Source organism: Callithrix jacchus, chromosome 19 (assembly GCF_049354715.1).
Source record: "Callithrix jacchus isolate 240 chromosome 19, calJac240_pri, whole genome shotgun sequence".
Lineage (NCBI taxonomy): Eukaryota > Metazoa > Chordata > Mammalia > Primates > Cebidae > Callithrix > Callithrix jacchus.
The window spans coordinates 32,301,476-32,318,353 of NC_133520.1; the positions used below are offsets into that span (position 1 = coordinate 32,301,476).

General features: G+C 52.1%; 1 protein-coding gene across 49 annotated transcripts in view; it reads left to right on the forward strand.

Annotated features, from left to right (window-relative positions):
- NFASC (neurofascin) overlaps positions 1 to 16,878 on the forward strand; it is a 206,451-nt gene that overhangs the window by 163,714 nt on the left and 25,859 nt on the right. For 31 of the 49 annotated variants that reach the window (XM_035280869.3, XM_078356980.1, XM_008985521.5 and 28 more), the window contains 7 exons: positions 267 to 337; positions 1,665 to 1,887; positions 3,972 to 4,087; positions 5,796 to 6,000; positions 7,272 to 7,394; positions 8,456 to 8,629; positions 11,088 to 11,102. In XM_035280869.3, coding sequence (XP_035136760.1) covers positions 267 to 337; positions 1,665 to 1,887; positions 3,972 to 4,087; positions 5,796 to 6,000; positions 7,272 to 7,394; positions 8,456 to 8,629; positions 11,088 to 11,102 — 927 coding nt within the window. The remainder of the gene's footprint in view (positions 1 to 266; positions 338 to 1,664; positions 1,888 to 3,971; positions 4,088 to 5,795; positions 6,001 to 7,271; positions 7,395 to 8,455; positions 8,630 to 11,087; positions 11,103 to 16,878) is intronic. The other 18 variants (XM_008985530.5, XM_078356991.1, XM_078356989.1 and 15 more) reach the window with 3 other exon arrangements.

Consider the following 16,878-nt stretch of genomic DNA (forward strand, 5'->3'; position numbering starts at 1 on the left):
TTATGATAAATGCTATCTGGTAAAGGATTAAAATTCAGACGTAATTAGCCCTTCTCTGGAAGTTTTAAATCTCAGCTCAGAAGGCACATCATGCACATGAGGAAAAGGCAGAGTCAGCTCATTTACACACAAGACCCAGTGTGTACACACACACTGAGAAAAGGCAGAGCATAGGACAGACCTATCAGGTGGGATGGAGGGAGGTTCCTCACCTTGCCCTGGTAAGGCACAAATTGGACTTGAACCTGTGTCTGTTTGGATTCCAGCTCCTGAATCCAATCCTGGTGACGTGAAGGGAGAGGGGACCAGAAAGAACAACATGGAGATCACGTGGACGGTAAGAGGCCCTCCCAGCCCAGTGGGGCAGCTCACCTTGCCGTGTGCACCAGGAGCCTCTCCCTTGATAACCTAACACTCCAAGGCCACAGAGTGGTTCAGACTCTCTGGCTAATCTTGGTGGACATTCTTCTCTGAGAAATCAAGCTCCTCTCTCAGGCATTCAGAAACCAAACAGGACAAATGTCTAAGAGCAAGATTTCAGAGAGGACACAGGAGCAGAGGGTACTGGGTTCCACCAACTGGAACCCAGTACCCTCAAAACGCATGGAGGATGCAACTAAATCAAGCTGACTTCTCTTGAAGGAGGAGGGACTGGGGTTAGCCTTAGGAAGGATCTAAGCACAACACCAAACCGAGTTTCAGTGTTTCTAGGGCCCTTTGCCTGGAGATGTGTAGGAGCTGGAGAGAAACCGGCATCTAAGATATGTCCAGCACAGGCTTTCTTTTGGTCAGAGAATGGAGTAGGTGACTCCAAAGACTCCCTCTGGTCTTATAAAATCCCATCTTCATGGTGGCTCACTGCCTGCATTTTCCAAACCAGAACTGGAGTGTGTGGTCTCAAAATGACTCTTTTTCCAAACCACTTCCCAGTCTGAGAATGCAGATGTAGCCACTGAAATATGAACATTTCTGAGCTTCTGCCATGAGGAATGGAAATGGGAGATGCACTGTTCGGGATCCTGACCTTCCCTGTCTTTCTGAAGGCTGCGCTCACGGCAGCCATGGTCCAACAGAGCAGCAGCAGCTGGGCTGAGCCCAGATTCAGGACCCTGGCCTGTGGCTCCGTATGGCAGGCTCCCGGGGGACTGATTCCTGGGCACTTAGAGAATAAAGAGCAGAATCACACTGGCCGCTAAAGAACTCTGACCTGTTGGGAAGGACAGGACACACACAGATTCGATAGAATGGAAGTCCTTTCTGGAATTTTGAGTTCATTAGCAGGAGTCATGCTGTGGTTAACCAAAACTCATCTCTTCTGACTTTGGAGAAGCTTACCTTATTGTCTTTATTTTGCTTTCCTGTTGCTCCTGTCACACAAAGGAGTTCTATTGAAAATAAAACCTTTGCACCTGCAAATGTGGGTGGCTCTCAGAGTCAGAGTAACTGGGTCTCAGGCGAAGCCTTTGTCACAGAAAATCTGCATGCTGCTGGGCTTTTGGGGGACTCACTGGGGTTGGGGAGGTGGTCTCCCTAACTCTGCAAGGGGGTGGGCCAGTGTTGGGTACATCTGGAGGGGATGCCTGGCACAGCAAGAGAGGGCAAGCTGTGGGTGGATCTGGGCCCGTCTCCGGCAGCCTCCCCAGCCTGTCTGTCCCTCTGCCCAGCCCATGAATGCCACCTCGGCCTTTGGCCCCAACCTGCGCTACATTGTCAAGTGGAGGCGGAGAGAGACTCGAGAAGCCTGGAACAACGTCACAGTGTGGGGCTCTCGCTACGTGGTGGGGCAGACCCCAGTCTACGTGCCCTACGAAATCCGAGTCCAGGCTGAAAATGACTTCGGGAAGGGCCCTGAGCCAGAATCCGTCATCGGCTACTCCGGAGAAGATTGTGAGTAGTCTCCTCCCCATCTCCCCACCAGGACCCTTGTGGCTCGGTCGCACGAGGCCATGCTCACAGGCCAGGAACCTTGGGGCAGGTATGGGAGGACAGCCAGTTCCCAGGAAGGAGAAATCTCCTGTAGTGACCCAGTCACGTCAGGAGTGGAAATATCATCATCCCAACATAGTTGGAATTACTGAGTGTCCTCACCCAGTCCAGAACTCTCATTTCACAGATGTGAAAACTGAGGCCCACAAAGGGAAAACCCTCGCAGTGTTCTGAGAACAGAGCCCAGGTCTTCTGAACCCCTGCAGTCTGCCTTACTGCTGAGCCATGCTAGTACCAAGAAAAACATCAGGATTACCCATCCCAAAGAGCTATAGTTAGACACCTCCATAGGAAGCAGGACAGCAGGCCAGAGGCTCCAGCGGGGGAGCCTTGAGGGATCAGGAGGCCTCTACAGCACTAGACGGGAGGACCCCAGACCAGACCCTGCTGGTGCTCCTGCTGCAGCTCCCAGCCCTGGGAGCTGAGCACAGAAAGAGATGGTCTTTGTGGGCTGACCCCTGGTAAAGCAACAAGATTCTGGTCATATATGTGGGCATATATGCCTCACTAAATAAAGCAGAGGTGTTGGGAAGTCCCCTCCTGGCCAAGGGCCTTCATGCCCTGTTGGGTCTGGGTCTGATGGAAGAAGAGATCATGTAAGTGGATGGGGTGGGCAGAAGGAAGGGAGGAGGGATAGTCTTGGGTGGGGGGACTCAGAAAGAGCAGTCAAGATTAGGCCCAGTGGTGTTCCTAACAGTGAGATGGAAGAAGGGAGGTCTGGGCCCTGGGCCCCACTTTCCCAGAGGTAATTATGGATTGGACTCACAAGGGAGATGAGCAGAGAGGGTCAGCAGGGCCTCTGTCCGTCCCACTCCTTACCTCCATGGTGGTGGGCACTTCAGACAGGAGCCAGATGGGACTACTGGATGGTAAGTGTGAAGGGTGGCATCTGTTCACGGATTTCACGGGCCAGCCCGCGGTTTCCATTGCATGCTTCCACCCTGCGGCCCACGCTCTGAGGGATTAGAGGGGACGAGGCAGAGCTGCTTTTGCGCAGAGTGGAGAAAACAGGAACAAGAATCAGTTACGGGGGAGAAAGGGACCTTCTTTTTCCAAGTAGCTGCAGGGCCAGAATCACTTCCTGAACTAGGTTAGGGCATCTTCAACCTGTGGGTGATGTTTCCTGCCAGGAAACAGATGCACTCTCAAAAGGTACTATTCATAACATGTGGATAGAGTTCAAGGGAAATTGGCAAGATATGCGATCCACCTTGAAGGCTGACAGCAGCAGGAAGCCATCATACCACTCTGAGCTTCCATTGACAGGGATAGATGAGTCCACAGCCTGCAAGGACCGCCCTCAGGAGCCATGACCTTAGGCAGAAGAGTACAAGGCAGGCCAGGCACGGTGGCTCATGCCTGTAATCCCAGCACTTTGGGAGGCCAAGGTGGGCAGATCACAAGGTCAGGAATTTGAGACCAGCCTGATCAACATGGTAAAACCCTGTCTCTACTAAAAATACAAAAAAATAGCCAGGCATGGTGGTGCGTGCCTGTAATCCCAGCTACCAAGAGGCTGAGGCAGGAGAATCTCTTGAACCCGGGAGGCGGAGGTTGCAGTGAGCCAAGATCACCCCCTGTTGGCACCTGCTATTGGTTAAACCCATCTGGAAGCCTGAGAATGGAGCTCTACTGATAAGATCTGGTGAGGGCAGCCCCCTAGGACACAAAGCAGGGTGGGGAAGGGTGGAGGATGAAACAAAGAGGCAGATGGAAACTACCCAGCACAGGAGGGGACAAATGACTGCCCTCTAAACATGTAGTCCCTTCCACCTGGACTGCCACCCTTTTGTTCTAAGCCTTCCCCTCCCCCCAACACTTTTTCAAGTACTGTCTGATGTAGGACACTTGACCCTTGCCCTCATGGGGTACCCAGTGTTGAGTGGAGTACGGGTACAGGACAGCAGAGAACAAGTCACTAGCTGCCCTGGAGTCCAGGGGCCGGCCTCCCGACATAACCAGCTCTCTGTCCCAACACATTGCAGATCCCAGGGCTGCGCCCACTGAAGTTAAAGTCCGAGTCGTGAACAGCACAGCCATCAACCTTCAGTGGAACCGCGTCTACCCCGACACGGTCCAGGGCCAGCTCAGAGAGTACCGAGTGAGGAAGCCAGCTCCGGACTCACCCAACCACCCAGCTCACTAACCAGGGCCAGGGGTAGCAGATGCGGGGCATAAGATATTTGAAAGAAATCCTAGGGGTACTTATTGAATCCAGAGTTGACTCAAGATGATTCCAAAGTTAAATATTTTAAAATATACCCAGAAAAAAAAATATATATATATACACCCAGATGTGTCCAGCAGATATGCTGAGAGATTCTGCTCAGCAGAAATGCACGTGAAGGGCGGTGGGTTTGGGTTGGTGTCGCATAGCACATTGCATTTGGAATACATGGGTGAGTGGGCACACATGTATCTTCAGAGCAGTGTCAAGGCACCGCTGAGCTATACCTCTCCCCTCTCCCAATGGCCCCTACTGGGCTGCTTACCTCCTGAGCCACAACTAGCAGGCAAAGCCACTGAAAGCGTGCAAATGCCCTCCCTGCTGTCGCAGCCAACTCCAGATAACCCAATATATGGACTTCCAAGGCCTTTGGCTTCTCTTGGTCCTCCCTGCCTGGGAGCAGTTCCTACTCAATCGTCCCTCCGTTTCAAAAGGGTGAGCTAAGATGGGAAGAAGAGAGATAGCACCCAGAGTGTACACGGCGCTCCCTTCTGAGTAGCGCTAATTAAAAGTTGGCTGCAAAGTGAGAGAGGCAGTAACTGTGACTAATGCAGGTTCTGTGGCCTCAGAGGTCATCAAGAGTTGGCTGATGGACAGCTGGGGGCAGAGTGAAAGAGGCTATTCTCTTCTCAGGAAATGAATTTGGCCAGTAGGGAAAAGAAGGCAAAGTAATGTGTACACTTGAATGAGCTCTTCCCCACAGTTGACTTGCACTCTTAACTTACTTGCTTAGAGATTTTTCTGGCTAAAGCTCCCAATGGGTCCCTCTCTACATCTGGACTCCTCCCTACCTTGCCACAGGCAGCCTGGGAGACACTGGCATGGCCACCTGACCTGTGGCTTCTTACCCACTGCTAATTAGAGACCTCATGTTGCCCAAACTCATTCCACCATCCCCTGCAACGCCACCACCTTCCATAGCTGTCCCTTCCCATCCAAGCTCTGCTATCGTGCAGCCTGGCATCCCGCTGACTTGGACATGTGACTGTCTCTTGGACATGTGTCTGTCTCATCCCTAAAGGTCTTCCAACAATATGAAAAGAAATCATAGAAATCATTTTACTTCAAAGGATTAAATCAACCCTTTCTCATATTCAGACTTCTGGGGGTAACCTGCTACCTTTCAACTGCTGCCTGCAGTCAATCTAAACCATACTAATCCCATTCAAGGTGATGTGGTCTTTGAGCACAGAGTGGAGCTTTCCATGCCTGGACTCTTGGCTCCTATTTTTGGTTCTGGCACAGACTCGCTGAGCAACCTGGTACCCACCTTGGAAATCAGTCTCATGATGGAGCAGCTCAGATGTAAGTTTGGCCAACTTGCTCATTCCCCAAAGACGTGGCATGGATCAGAAAATAATTGGAACCAAAACCTCTATTTGGGTTGACATAAATTCTTGTTCATGCGTGGCTAATGAATGGGGACTAAAAGGCTGCTTCCCCAGCCTGTATAGGACTGATGAGGTCACTTGGGACTTGGAGCCTGTAGCAAGCAAAGGAAAGACCCGTCACTGCCACCACCACTAACAACTAACCTGGCCCTGCCTGCCTGACCCCTCACCAGCCTGCCTCTGTCCCGAAGGCCTACTACTGGAGGGAGAGCAGCTTGCTGAAGAACCTGTGGGTGTCTCAGAAGAGACAGCAAGCCAGCTTCCCTGGTGACCGCCTCCGTGGCGTGGTGTCCCGCCTCTTCCCCTACAGTAACTACAAGCTGGAGATGGTTGTGGTCAATGGGAGAGGTGACGGGCCTCGCAGTGAGACCAAGGAGTTCACCACCCCAGAAGGAGGTAGGTCTGGCCCGCAGCTCTTCAGGGTGGGGCAGGAGGAGGGTGGCACACACCCCCAGGCCTGGAGAAACTGCAGTGTGGCTCGGTGAGGATGGCACAAGGTGACTTCTACGAGGCCTCCAGGAGCGGACGACCTGCAAGCTTAGCCACTACAGTCATTCCCAGAGTGCCATCACCAAGGTGACCTGCCCTGCCAGGAGGTTGTACCTCAAAAGAAGACCTGTGAGGTCTGCTGACATAATTCCAGACGGGCTATGCAGACTGATCTCCGAGGGCACAGTGGGCACCTGGGCAGCCCCACCACCTTCCGAGGCAGAGGGCAGCACATCCATCCTCCTGACTGCCTGAAGCCATCTGATTTGTTTGCCAGCACCCAAGACCTTCACGGTTCTCCCCCCATGTTCTCAAGAAGCCATCACTGAGATAGTCAGCCTGTGTGTGCGGTGGCTCTGCGGAGGGAGAAGTATGGCCTCGCCTTCCATAGGTCCATGGTTTGACCTGGCCCTGGGGTCAAACCCCTATTCTCTGTTTCACATAAATTCAAGTTCATGAGTTAATAGATGCCTGCAAAGCTCCTGGTTCATCTCCTTGTCCTTGCCAGTCTTCTTTTACCTGCTTTGCATCTGTTTCATCCTCTGTTTCTCCTCCCTGCCTCTTTAACTGCTGTTTTCCCTCTTCTCTTCCTCCTGTCCTCTGCTTTTCCCTCTTGTTCTCTTTATTCCTGTCTTTCCCTCCCCTTGGTTTGGTTTTCATCATTGGCCTCTTCCCAACACTCCTGCCCTCCCACCTTTTCCAGATGTTCCACCCTGGGTTTCTGTCTCCTTACCCCTGACATTCTCAGCTCAGAAGCCTGGACCCAGTGATGAGAATCCTTGTCTGAGGATGGGGAACTGCAGCCTCTGTACAAAACAGCTCTAAGTGGTTCTCTACCTAAGAATGGCTCTGCCCAATTTGGAGGTATCTTTGCAGAATCAGAGCCTAATGTGTGCTGAATCCAGGGTAGTCACTAGAAGAAAACCTGATTTACTTCTTCCTCTCTTAAACAGCAGAGACTGAGCTATGTTTGTCCTCAGACCTGGAAGCAATGGCATCCTGGATGGGGCAGTGGCCTCCAGTCGTCCCACAGTTCTCCTGGGCTTCGGTTTAGCAGTGTCCAGCACGGGGGTTGTCCAGAGGTCAATGCCTTCATACTTGTGCTTTGTTTTCTGTGTTTTCCTCATCCTCCCTGCCCCCTCCCCTTCATCTCCCCTGCTCTCTCCTCCTTCCCCAAGTACCCAGTGCCCCCAGGCGTTTCCGAGTCCGGCAGCCCAACCTGGAGACAATCAACCTGGAATGGGATCATCCAGAGCATCCAAATGGGATCATGCTTGGATACACTCTCAAATACGTGGCCTGTACGTTCTGCCCTTGCCTTTCTCTTAGATAATCTGGGAACCAAAGACCCCATTCTCACCACTTTTCCTAAGGACTCGAGGTAGAAAGCCTGTGGGTGCAGATGGCATTGTGGAGGGATGGAGGGGCCAATGAAACAGTTCCCAGTAGGATTACGGGAGGAGGTGGGTCTCAATCTCTGCTGTCCTTACGTAGCTCTGCCTGCAGGGAGCTTAGAGTCTCACTGATGAGACAAAGGAAACTCCAGTCTAATGAGGAAGATAGCCATGACCTTTAGGGATCTTATGTAGTCTCCAGCACATACAAAGTCTAGGAGAGTGAGTTCCTCAGGCTCTGGAGCTTCCACCGGATGGGGTAGACAGTATACTCACAGGAGCCAGAGTCAGTCAGGACACCCCTTGACAAGTTGTCATTTATGATGAGGCGGCTGCATGTAGAGCTGCCCAGTGACTGTGGGGTGACCCAAATCAGGAGCCTAGGTTGGAAAGACCCCTCCTCAGGAGCTCAACATCACCATGCAGGGACAGGAGTGCCATTACATTTGAAGCAACACCTCACTGAGAAACTCAAAAGCCGAATGTTGTGTTGTTAGCAATTTTAATAGCCAACTGTGTGCTTGTATGCTGTTCTGAATTGATCTCTGGACCAGACCCGTTCACCCTTTGAGGTCCATTGATTAGGCCTTTTACAAAGGAAGCATTAAGAATCAAAAGGCTTAGTGGTGTTGCCCTAGTTCTATTTGAAAGGAAGAAAGAAAGTGAAGAGTTTTATCCTTGTTGAAAGGGCTTAAGAATATAAACTGAATCTTTGTGAATCAGCCACATAACTCTGCAGTGAGCTGGAGACAATGGATAAGTGAAGAAGCAGTAACCCTGGGTGCAATCAAAGAGCCGGGAGGGAGTCCTTGCCCAGCCTTTGAACCAAGCCTTTAAGATCACCAGGCAGGTGCCATCATTTCCCTTTCCAGCAAAGCCAGGAAGGTGTTCTCCCTCCAGCTTGCAGGTTATATAACCCCTCGATAAATGTTGCTGAAGTTTAATTCCACTTAATTCTCTCTCCCCAGTTAACGGGACCAAAGTGGGAAAGCAGATAGTGGAAAACTTCTCTCCCAATCAGACCAAGTTCGTGGTGCAAAGAACAGACCCCGTGTCACGCTACCGCTTTACCCTCAGCGCCAGGACGCAGGTGGGCTCTGGGGAAGCCGTCACGGAGGAGTCACCAGCACCCCCGAATGAAGGTAGGTACATGGCGGCAGCCCCTGGGGTAAAAGCTCCCAGCTAATTACGAGGCCTAGAGAAACACACTGAGAGCTGTAGCTGGCTGCCTGGGCAAGAGAGGAAATGAGACTGGCAAGTCCTCAAGCCCTCGGTAGGTGAGAACCCATCTTATGTGTGAGAGGTAGGTGCTGGCATTGAATCTGGAGCTCAGCTCTCCCTGGACCACTGTGGTCAGACCTGCGTCCCCACTCGCCCTGACTTGCTCAGCCACTTGGCATCTATCATCTTTCCTTCTCGTAGAGGAATAAGGAAGAGAGCAGAGCTGATAGATGAGAAAAAGCATAATGAACTCCAAGAACAGCGAGTGTTCACCTCTTGAGGGAGGCAGGAATATGATTGTGAGTGCCCCATGAGGGCTCTGGGGTCAGTCTTCTTTTTTCAAAGGCACCTGAGTTCAAGGAGGCAGGGGAAACTGTCATGATGACGCTGCTTACTGGCATCGTGAGTAGAGCAGAGAATGTGGTCCCTTCTTGCAGCCTGAATTGCTTCAGTTGTCAGGCTACAGAGAGGAGGAGGAGGAGTTGGGAAACAGCCCTTTGCCAAGCCAGCTTCACAAAGAGCAAATGAGTTCATCTCCTGGATCCAGGCATCATCTGGTAGCATTTCATCCCCAACCAGAGCTGCACCTTCCTGAGTATTCCACTAGAGGGGGCTCCAGGCTCACCTGCACACGAGCTGGCATCAGTGGGAATGTTCACTCTGGGACCTCCCAAGGAGGCAAGGCTGTACTCAATACTGGCACACCCCCGGGAAAGGCTGAGGACTCCAGAGATACAATGGTCTATTCAACAGCCATTTCTTGAGCACCCACAATGTGAGGTGCCAAACACTGCCACACACAAGGGATATACAAAGGTAATAAGAAGCTCTCGCCATCTAGAGGGGGAGCCATCTATATACAAGAATATCTCATTGCATGTCTAAACAAGGGGGCACAGTGGCCGGGCAGAGGAGGGGCTTCGATCTTCACAGGAAGACTCCGGAGAAGAGGTGATGTGAATGGCACCCTGGAATCTGATAAGTCATTGTGTCTGATGCTTTCCACAGAAGGCTCAGGGCTCTCGGCCTGGCCCGGGCCCACACAGGGTCTCCTAAGCACCACCCCCACCCGCATTCCAGGAGAGCATCAGTGCTGCCTTCTCTGGGGCTTCCAGGCCCTACTGCATCACCCCAGGCTCCCAGGCAGCTTCACAAGCTGCCCACAGCCTTCCCTGGCCCACCACTCTAGCCAGCAGCCCAGTGCCGAGGCGGGAGAACAGGGGCCACTCAGAAGTGGAGAAAGGCTGACAGCCCTCTCTGCATCCCTCTCTGGTTTCTTAAACCAGGAGTGAGTCACACAACCAGCTCTTCCTCCTGCTGTCTCCGTCTTCTGTACTCTCCCAAGCCCCTGGGTACCCAGGAAGTTTTTTTAGGGCGGTGGTGAGGAGAGACTTAGGTTAGTGGCTGTTGTGTGTCTGTTACCAAAGGCCAGGCTAGGCCATGCCCTTTCTTGACTACTCAATTCTGTAGCTAGATAAAGAGAGCCCCTTCTTCCCTCCCTATCTGCACCCCAATACAGAACATCAGATAAACAAAGCTCCACTGTCCAGCCCCAGTAACCACCGCAGGGAATGTTGTGGAGCCCCAGGGGACAAGAGGACAAAGAGAGGCTTTTTTCTTGACTTAGGCCCTTGAAGAAAATTCAAGAATTTCACTTAGGGCTCTCAGTCCAAAAAAAAGAAAACAAAATAAAGAAAAAAGAAAGGGCTCTCAGTCCAAACTTGGGTTTCTAATTTCATAAAGTCCAACTTGAGGTGAAGAATTGGAGTGATGGAATACCAGGACAGGGGCTCCATCCTTCAAAGCTCCTGCCTTCCAAGGTTGCGATGATGTGGGGGCGGGGGCGGCTGAACACACATCCTCTCTCCTGTCCATCCCACTATTCAACATCTTCCCCCAAAGATAGGACCATCCTTTTGACTGGAGTTGGTGTTGGTATCCTCCCACACCACCTACTCCTTTTTCCTTTGATTCCTGGCATCATGGGGCGTCACCAAGCCTGCTCAAAGATCATGCCAACCTAACCAGAGCAGGACATTCTATTGAGGACAGAACTGGGAACACAGTACTCTGAGTGGACTGTCCCTGCTGCCACCTCTTAGCTGTCCAGTCCTTGAATCGAGGTAGAAGCAGTGTGTTAGAAAGGTCTCCGAGGCCCAGGTAGGAACATGCCTGCCTCAGGTGGAGATGACCATGAACCCTGAATGCCAGTTGGCATCCACAGGCCAGCAGCCAGCACCTGGCCACACCGTCTGCATAAGGTTTGGGCTGGAACCTTCTCGGCCTGCTTGTCCTGTGGTTTCACTTTTGCTCTGTTTTCTCTTCCCTTTTCCATCCTTTCTCCCTCTGTCTGGCCATCTTGGGTGCTGTGTTCTGAAGCTACTCCAACCGCAGGTACCGTACCAGCAGCGGAGGTAATGGGCATGGCATGGGGCAACGCAGGCAGAGCCCAGCCCAGCCAGGGTGGACAATGAGGGAGAGGCTTGGGCTGAATGCATGCTCCAGACTCACCCTTTCAGTGGTTGGAAAGCCAGACTGACAAAGGGGATGTGTGTGGAGGACAGGACCAGAGGAGAGCAAGCCTGCTGTCCCTGCTTCCAGAATGATTTGCCCCCTGCTGAGGAGGACGGCTCAGCAGGGACCCCACACACACTGGCCCTGACCTGCTCTCTGGTGCTGCAGTTTGATTCTGACACTGAGTAGATTACTTCCCATGAACCACCTGAGCCCTCGCCTGGGCTTGACATCTCAGTGTCACGTGTCTCAGTGTCCCCAGCTGTGGCCCTAGAAGGCCTGCTGCAGCAGGAGCAGGGACAGCTGACTCTTAGTGTGGCTGCCATCCCCTGAAAGGGTGAGCGCGCTGTGCATGCCGTCTTTGCATGTTGCATGGGGGCCCAGCACCGGCTCTGCCAGCCACCACGGGCTCTGCTCAGCAAGAGCAAACAAGCATGGTCCTGGATAGGGCCAGGTGCTCCAGTTCCTGGAGTCTCAGCAGGCGCCGTGGGCAGATTATCTCCTCACCCTTCAGAAACCCAGCTTCTTCAAGTCTTTAACATTAAGAACAGTCTCTGCTCTCGGGGTGTGGGAGGTAGATCTACAGAGGAGTGAGGAGCTGGGCAGCTCTGGGCTTAGGTAATGACTTGCTAACCAAGTTCCTCCTCTCTAGTCCTCGTGTCGTGGGTTTGAGGGCCATCAAAGGGCTCATCACAAGAGGGCTGTCCCCAGGCTGGGGAGACAAGGCAGGGGACCCCAGAGTTCCTTTCCAGGCCCTCCACTGAGCCTGAATTACATCAGATGGGGAATGAGAACAGGATTCACTCTGGCAGAGCAGAGGCTATGAGCAAGCACTCACCAGAGCCTCCTTCCATGACAGGCTGCGGAGGGAGGACTGCGGACCAGGCCAGGAATCTGAGGGTTGGCTAATGAAGGGGATGCCTCCTTGCTCAGTTGTTTCCTCCTCACCTTTGTTTATTCATGCCCACCCCCATCCTAGGTTGATTCTATTTCTGTTGCACATCCTGCTTCCTTCAGTTTGTGTTTTGCAGCCAGATCTGTAGATGGTGAGCTCCCATCAACCTTCCCTCTCTCTCCCAGTCCTCACTCCCACCCCACCCAATGCCTCCCCACAAGGTCTGAACACCCCTGTGAAGGTATGAGGCAGAGAGGTGATCCCAGGCCTGGGGGCCAGGGTGAGAGCCATCCTTACCACACTGGGGGCCTTCCTGACTTCCTGCTTGAAGTTTACATAAGTCTCTCCCCTGACAAAGAGAAAATGCAGGGAGGGCACCAGGCTAATCAGCTGCAAGCTCATTGGTGAGGCAGCTCCGCATTCACCGCCCTTGTTCTGGCACGCTTAGGCAGGTGGCATGGTGGCAGGCAGTCTGCCTACTTCAATGGGCATCTGTGCTGCCCCTCTGCTGACTGAGTAAGAGGTATATTTGCAATCATCCACTTCCTACTTCCCATTTAGAAAAGATCTAAACTCTTGTTACGCAGCATGAGCTCACGTTCTCAATCAAATGTTTCCTGGGCTCTGGCTTCCACGTGACATGGCAGTGGAGGCAGACTGCACTTTTTTGGAAATGAGATGTGCTGATAACATCAGCTGTTCTCAGCTTTAAATGCGTAAGAACCTTCTGCACAATGAGCAGGTGCCAAGCAACGAAACTCACATTCCATGTTTGTGACGTGGGCCTGGCATCCAGCCCACTGCTGTCTTCCCTCTGGTCCTCTCCAAACCTGGGCGCTGTGTCCCCAAACTGCTCTGTTCATCTCTCACCCAGTGAAGATAATCCCTGTCATCCACCTGTATCTGCAGTCTCTTAGGATTGCTGCCCATCTGTCTGATAATCTGTGATTTGGCCGGGGTAGTCAACACGCCATGTGGACATTTTTGGATGAAACCTTCCACCTTGGAATGTCTAGGCAGTGTTGTCCTCGTCTTTGACTCAGGGCTCTTGATAGGTGCCCTGCTCTGCAGCAGGTTCTGGTGACAGAAAGATGAATGTCACATGTCATCTCTCCTCAGTGTTCTCGTTCTCCTGTATGGTGCTCCCTAAAACCCTCCTGGAAAACCCTTGGCCACAGCAAGGGTACCTTCCAGTGTGCGTTAGGTCACAAACCTGTGAGGTTGACACTGCCATCTAGGAGGAGCCTTGTGCTTCCAGCTCTAGCCCCCTGAGGATCCCCCTTTAGCTAACAGAGGGTCTCTGCCCCCTCTCCTAGGTTACCAGGCCGATGGTCACCACTGAGCTCTGGCCAGAATTGCTTCCAAACCTGTAGCTCCTGTTGTGTCAGGAAATGACATCCTAGCCCAGTCATGTGTCTGTCCCACCTGGGGCCACTCTGTTTGTAAGCCCTACTTCTCAGTTTCATTGCTCTTTATCCTTTCCCCCACCTCAGTGCCCGGGGGATGAAATAATCTGAATCTTCTTTGACCTGAGCAGTGGAAGCTTCTCCCCATTGAACACTTGTCCTCTCATTCCTACTCGTACCAGCACCCTGGCAGCTCACTGCCTGACTCTTCTGCACCTTCCCTCGGAGGCTTTTCTTCTTTCCCCCACCCTCCCTAGCTCTCTGGGGGGCCCTGTCCGGCCTTGGGACAATAGACACAGCTAATGAGTAGGTCGAAGATTTGCCAGCAGTGACCTCAGCCAGCTGAGATTATATCCTCTATGGTAACTTCGATGGTGGGAGCCCTGGGGAGGCTGCTGGAATGTGGCACCTTTTCTCTCTCTCATCTCTTGCTCCCTCTTACTAAACCTGAGCCAGAGAGGAAGCAGCTAGGTAGCCATCATCAAAGAAAATGCTTCCTTTCTGCCACAATGGGCAGAGCGGCCATCAGGGGAGGGGGCAATGCAGTGTAGAAACATCTTCAGAGCCATCTCTCACCCTTACCTCTGCCCAGCAGGGCCAGTGAGGAAAACGCTGTCACCTAGGCTCTCTTGACATCTCTGTCCCCACCGCTACTCACTGGAACATTCTGGGAAGCCTGTGCCCCAAACTTTGGCCCCGTTGGGTTATGAGAGAAAGAGAGAGAGAGAGAGAGAGAGAGAGAGAGAGAGAGAGAAAGAGAGAGAGAGAGAAAGAGAGAGAGAGAGTGAGTGTATGTGTGTGTGTGTGCGTGTCTGAGGCCACGGGCTGCATGAGAGAAAGTATAGTTTTGGGGAAGATGAACTTGGATTCTGGGGGCCTGGGGACTGTAGCAGCCACTGTACCTGTGGGAAGGCCCATGCCCCTACACTACACAGTATGATGATTCAGGTTAAAAGGGGGTGCTTTCTTTCTTGTTTTGTTTTGTTTTGTTTATTTTTGAGGCTGAGTCTCGCTCTGTCGCCCAGGCTGGAGTGCAGTGGCACGATCTCGGCTCACTGCAACCTCTCCCTAACAAGAGTGTTTTCTAATTATGCCTTTTAGATAGTCATGAGAAGGGGTACCTTGTGAGCATTTCATTTCTCAGAAATTATTAGAAAATACATTATTGATAAAGAACTATGGCCAGGCGCAGCACTTTGGGAGGCTGAGGCCAGAGAATTGCTTGAGCCTAGGAGTTCAAGACCAGCCTGGGTAACCTGACAAAATCCCATCTCTGCAAAAACTACAAAACTTAGCCAGGCATGATGGACCTGTAGCTGGACCTATAGTCCCAGCTACTCAAGAGGCTGATGTGGGAGGATTGCTTGAGCCTGGGAGGTAGGGTCTATAGTGAGCCATGATCATACCACTACACTCCAGCCTGGGTGACAGAGCAAGACCCTGTTTCAATTCAAAAAATAAAATCGTCCAGGTGCGGTGGCTCACACTTGTAATCCCAGCACTTTGGGAGGCCAAAATGGGTGGATCATGAAGTCAGGAGATTGAGACCATCCTGGCTAACGTGGTAAAACCTCATCTCTACTGAAAACACAAAAAAATTAGCTGGGCATGGTGGCATGCACCTGTAGTCCCAGCTACTCAGGAGGCTAAGGCAGGAGAATCACTTGAACCTGGGAGGCAGAGGGTGCAGTGAGCTGAGATGGCACCACTGCACTCCAGCCTAGGCTACGAAGCAAGGCTCCACCTCAAAAAATAAATAAATAGGCTGGGCGCAGTGGCTCACGCCTGTAATCCCAGCACTTTAGGAGGCCGAGTTGGGCGGATCACAAGGTCAGGAGTTTGAGACCAGTTTGGCCAACATAGTGAAACCCCGTCTCTACTAAAAATACAAAAAAAAATTAGCCGGGCGTGGTAGTAGGTGCCTGTAATCCCAGCTACTCGGGCTCAGGCAGGAGAATTGCTTGAACCTAGGAGGCAGAGGTTGCAGTGAGCCGGAATCACGCCACTGCACTCCAGCCTGGGCAATGGTGCAAGACTTTGTCCAATAAATGAATAAATAAAATCAGAGCAGTCCTGTCTAAGTAGACAAAATAATTTCTCCAGGTCCATTCCAGCAGCACAAAGCAGCAGAAAGAGCCCATGTATGTCCATGGTTGTGAGAGCTGGAGCAGGCCTGAGGGAGAACTGACCTTTGCCACATGGGTCTTTCAGGCTTTTCCACGTATGTGTGCACATGTGTGTGTGTGCATGTGTCAGGGGGTAGGGATAAGTGAATTCCTTCCTGCTGAATATTTAGAGTGCTGAGCTTATACTCCAGGCCTGAAGCCACCCTGGACTGAACACAGTCCTGAATAAAGAATGTGAGAGGGAGAGTTGCCCCTCCGCTCACTCCTCCCCACGTCGCCTGATGTCTGTGGGTTGACCAGGGTTTGGGGAATTTAGTATTGTGAGCTTTGCACTTGTCCAGGACCCTCTGGAACATATGGGGCATAGTCAGCTGCCCAGTGGGACTTTGGTGGCCAGCACCCTTGGGGCACAGTAGTACTTCTGATCTTACTATAGGGAAGCAGGAGCATTCCCTCCTTCTCCAAAGAGGGACTTGTAATATTGGAGACCCCAGGGAATGGAAGGGCTTCTGTTGGGCAGGCTCTGGCTGAGAAGGCTTAGGATCACTTCACTTTCCCTTGAGAAAACTCTCTGGCAATTCTCTCTGTGGCATCCCTTCCTGCCCTAGCCCCTTTCTCCAGGAGGTGGGAGATAGGATTTTCCTGAGAGATTTGAGGCTGGGTGGGATTCCTTGGAGTTAGAGTTAGCTGCCTTTGTTTTATTTATTTATTTATTTATTTATTTTTGAGACAGAGTTTCGCTCTTGTTACCCAGGCTGGAGTGCAATGGCATGATCTTGGCTCACCGCAACCTCCGCCTCTTGGGTTCAGGCAATTCTCCTGCCTCAGCCTCCTGAGTAGCTGGGATTACAGGCACGCGCCACCATGCCCAGCTAATTTTTTGTATATTTAGTAGAGACGGGGTTTCACCATTTTGACCAGGATGGTCTCGATCTGTTGACCTCGTGATCCACCCGCCTCGGCCTCCCAAAGTGCTGGGATTATAGGCGTGAGCCACCGTGCCCGGCCCCTGAGCTGCCTTTGTTTTAAAGTCCCTGCCTACTGCCACATCAGCATCAACACTAGAAAGTGGACTGCGGTCAGATCACAGGAGATTGAGTACAAGGAGGTGAGGTGTTTCTGTCTCTACGTGGCCTCATCATTCTCATACTCTCAGTTGTAGCAAACATTAGGTCTGCAGGTAAAGACAGGGCAGCCCTTTCCATGACCTTCTACAGCAGGAAAGAAAA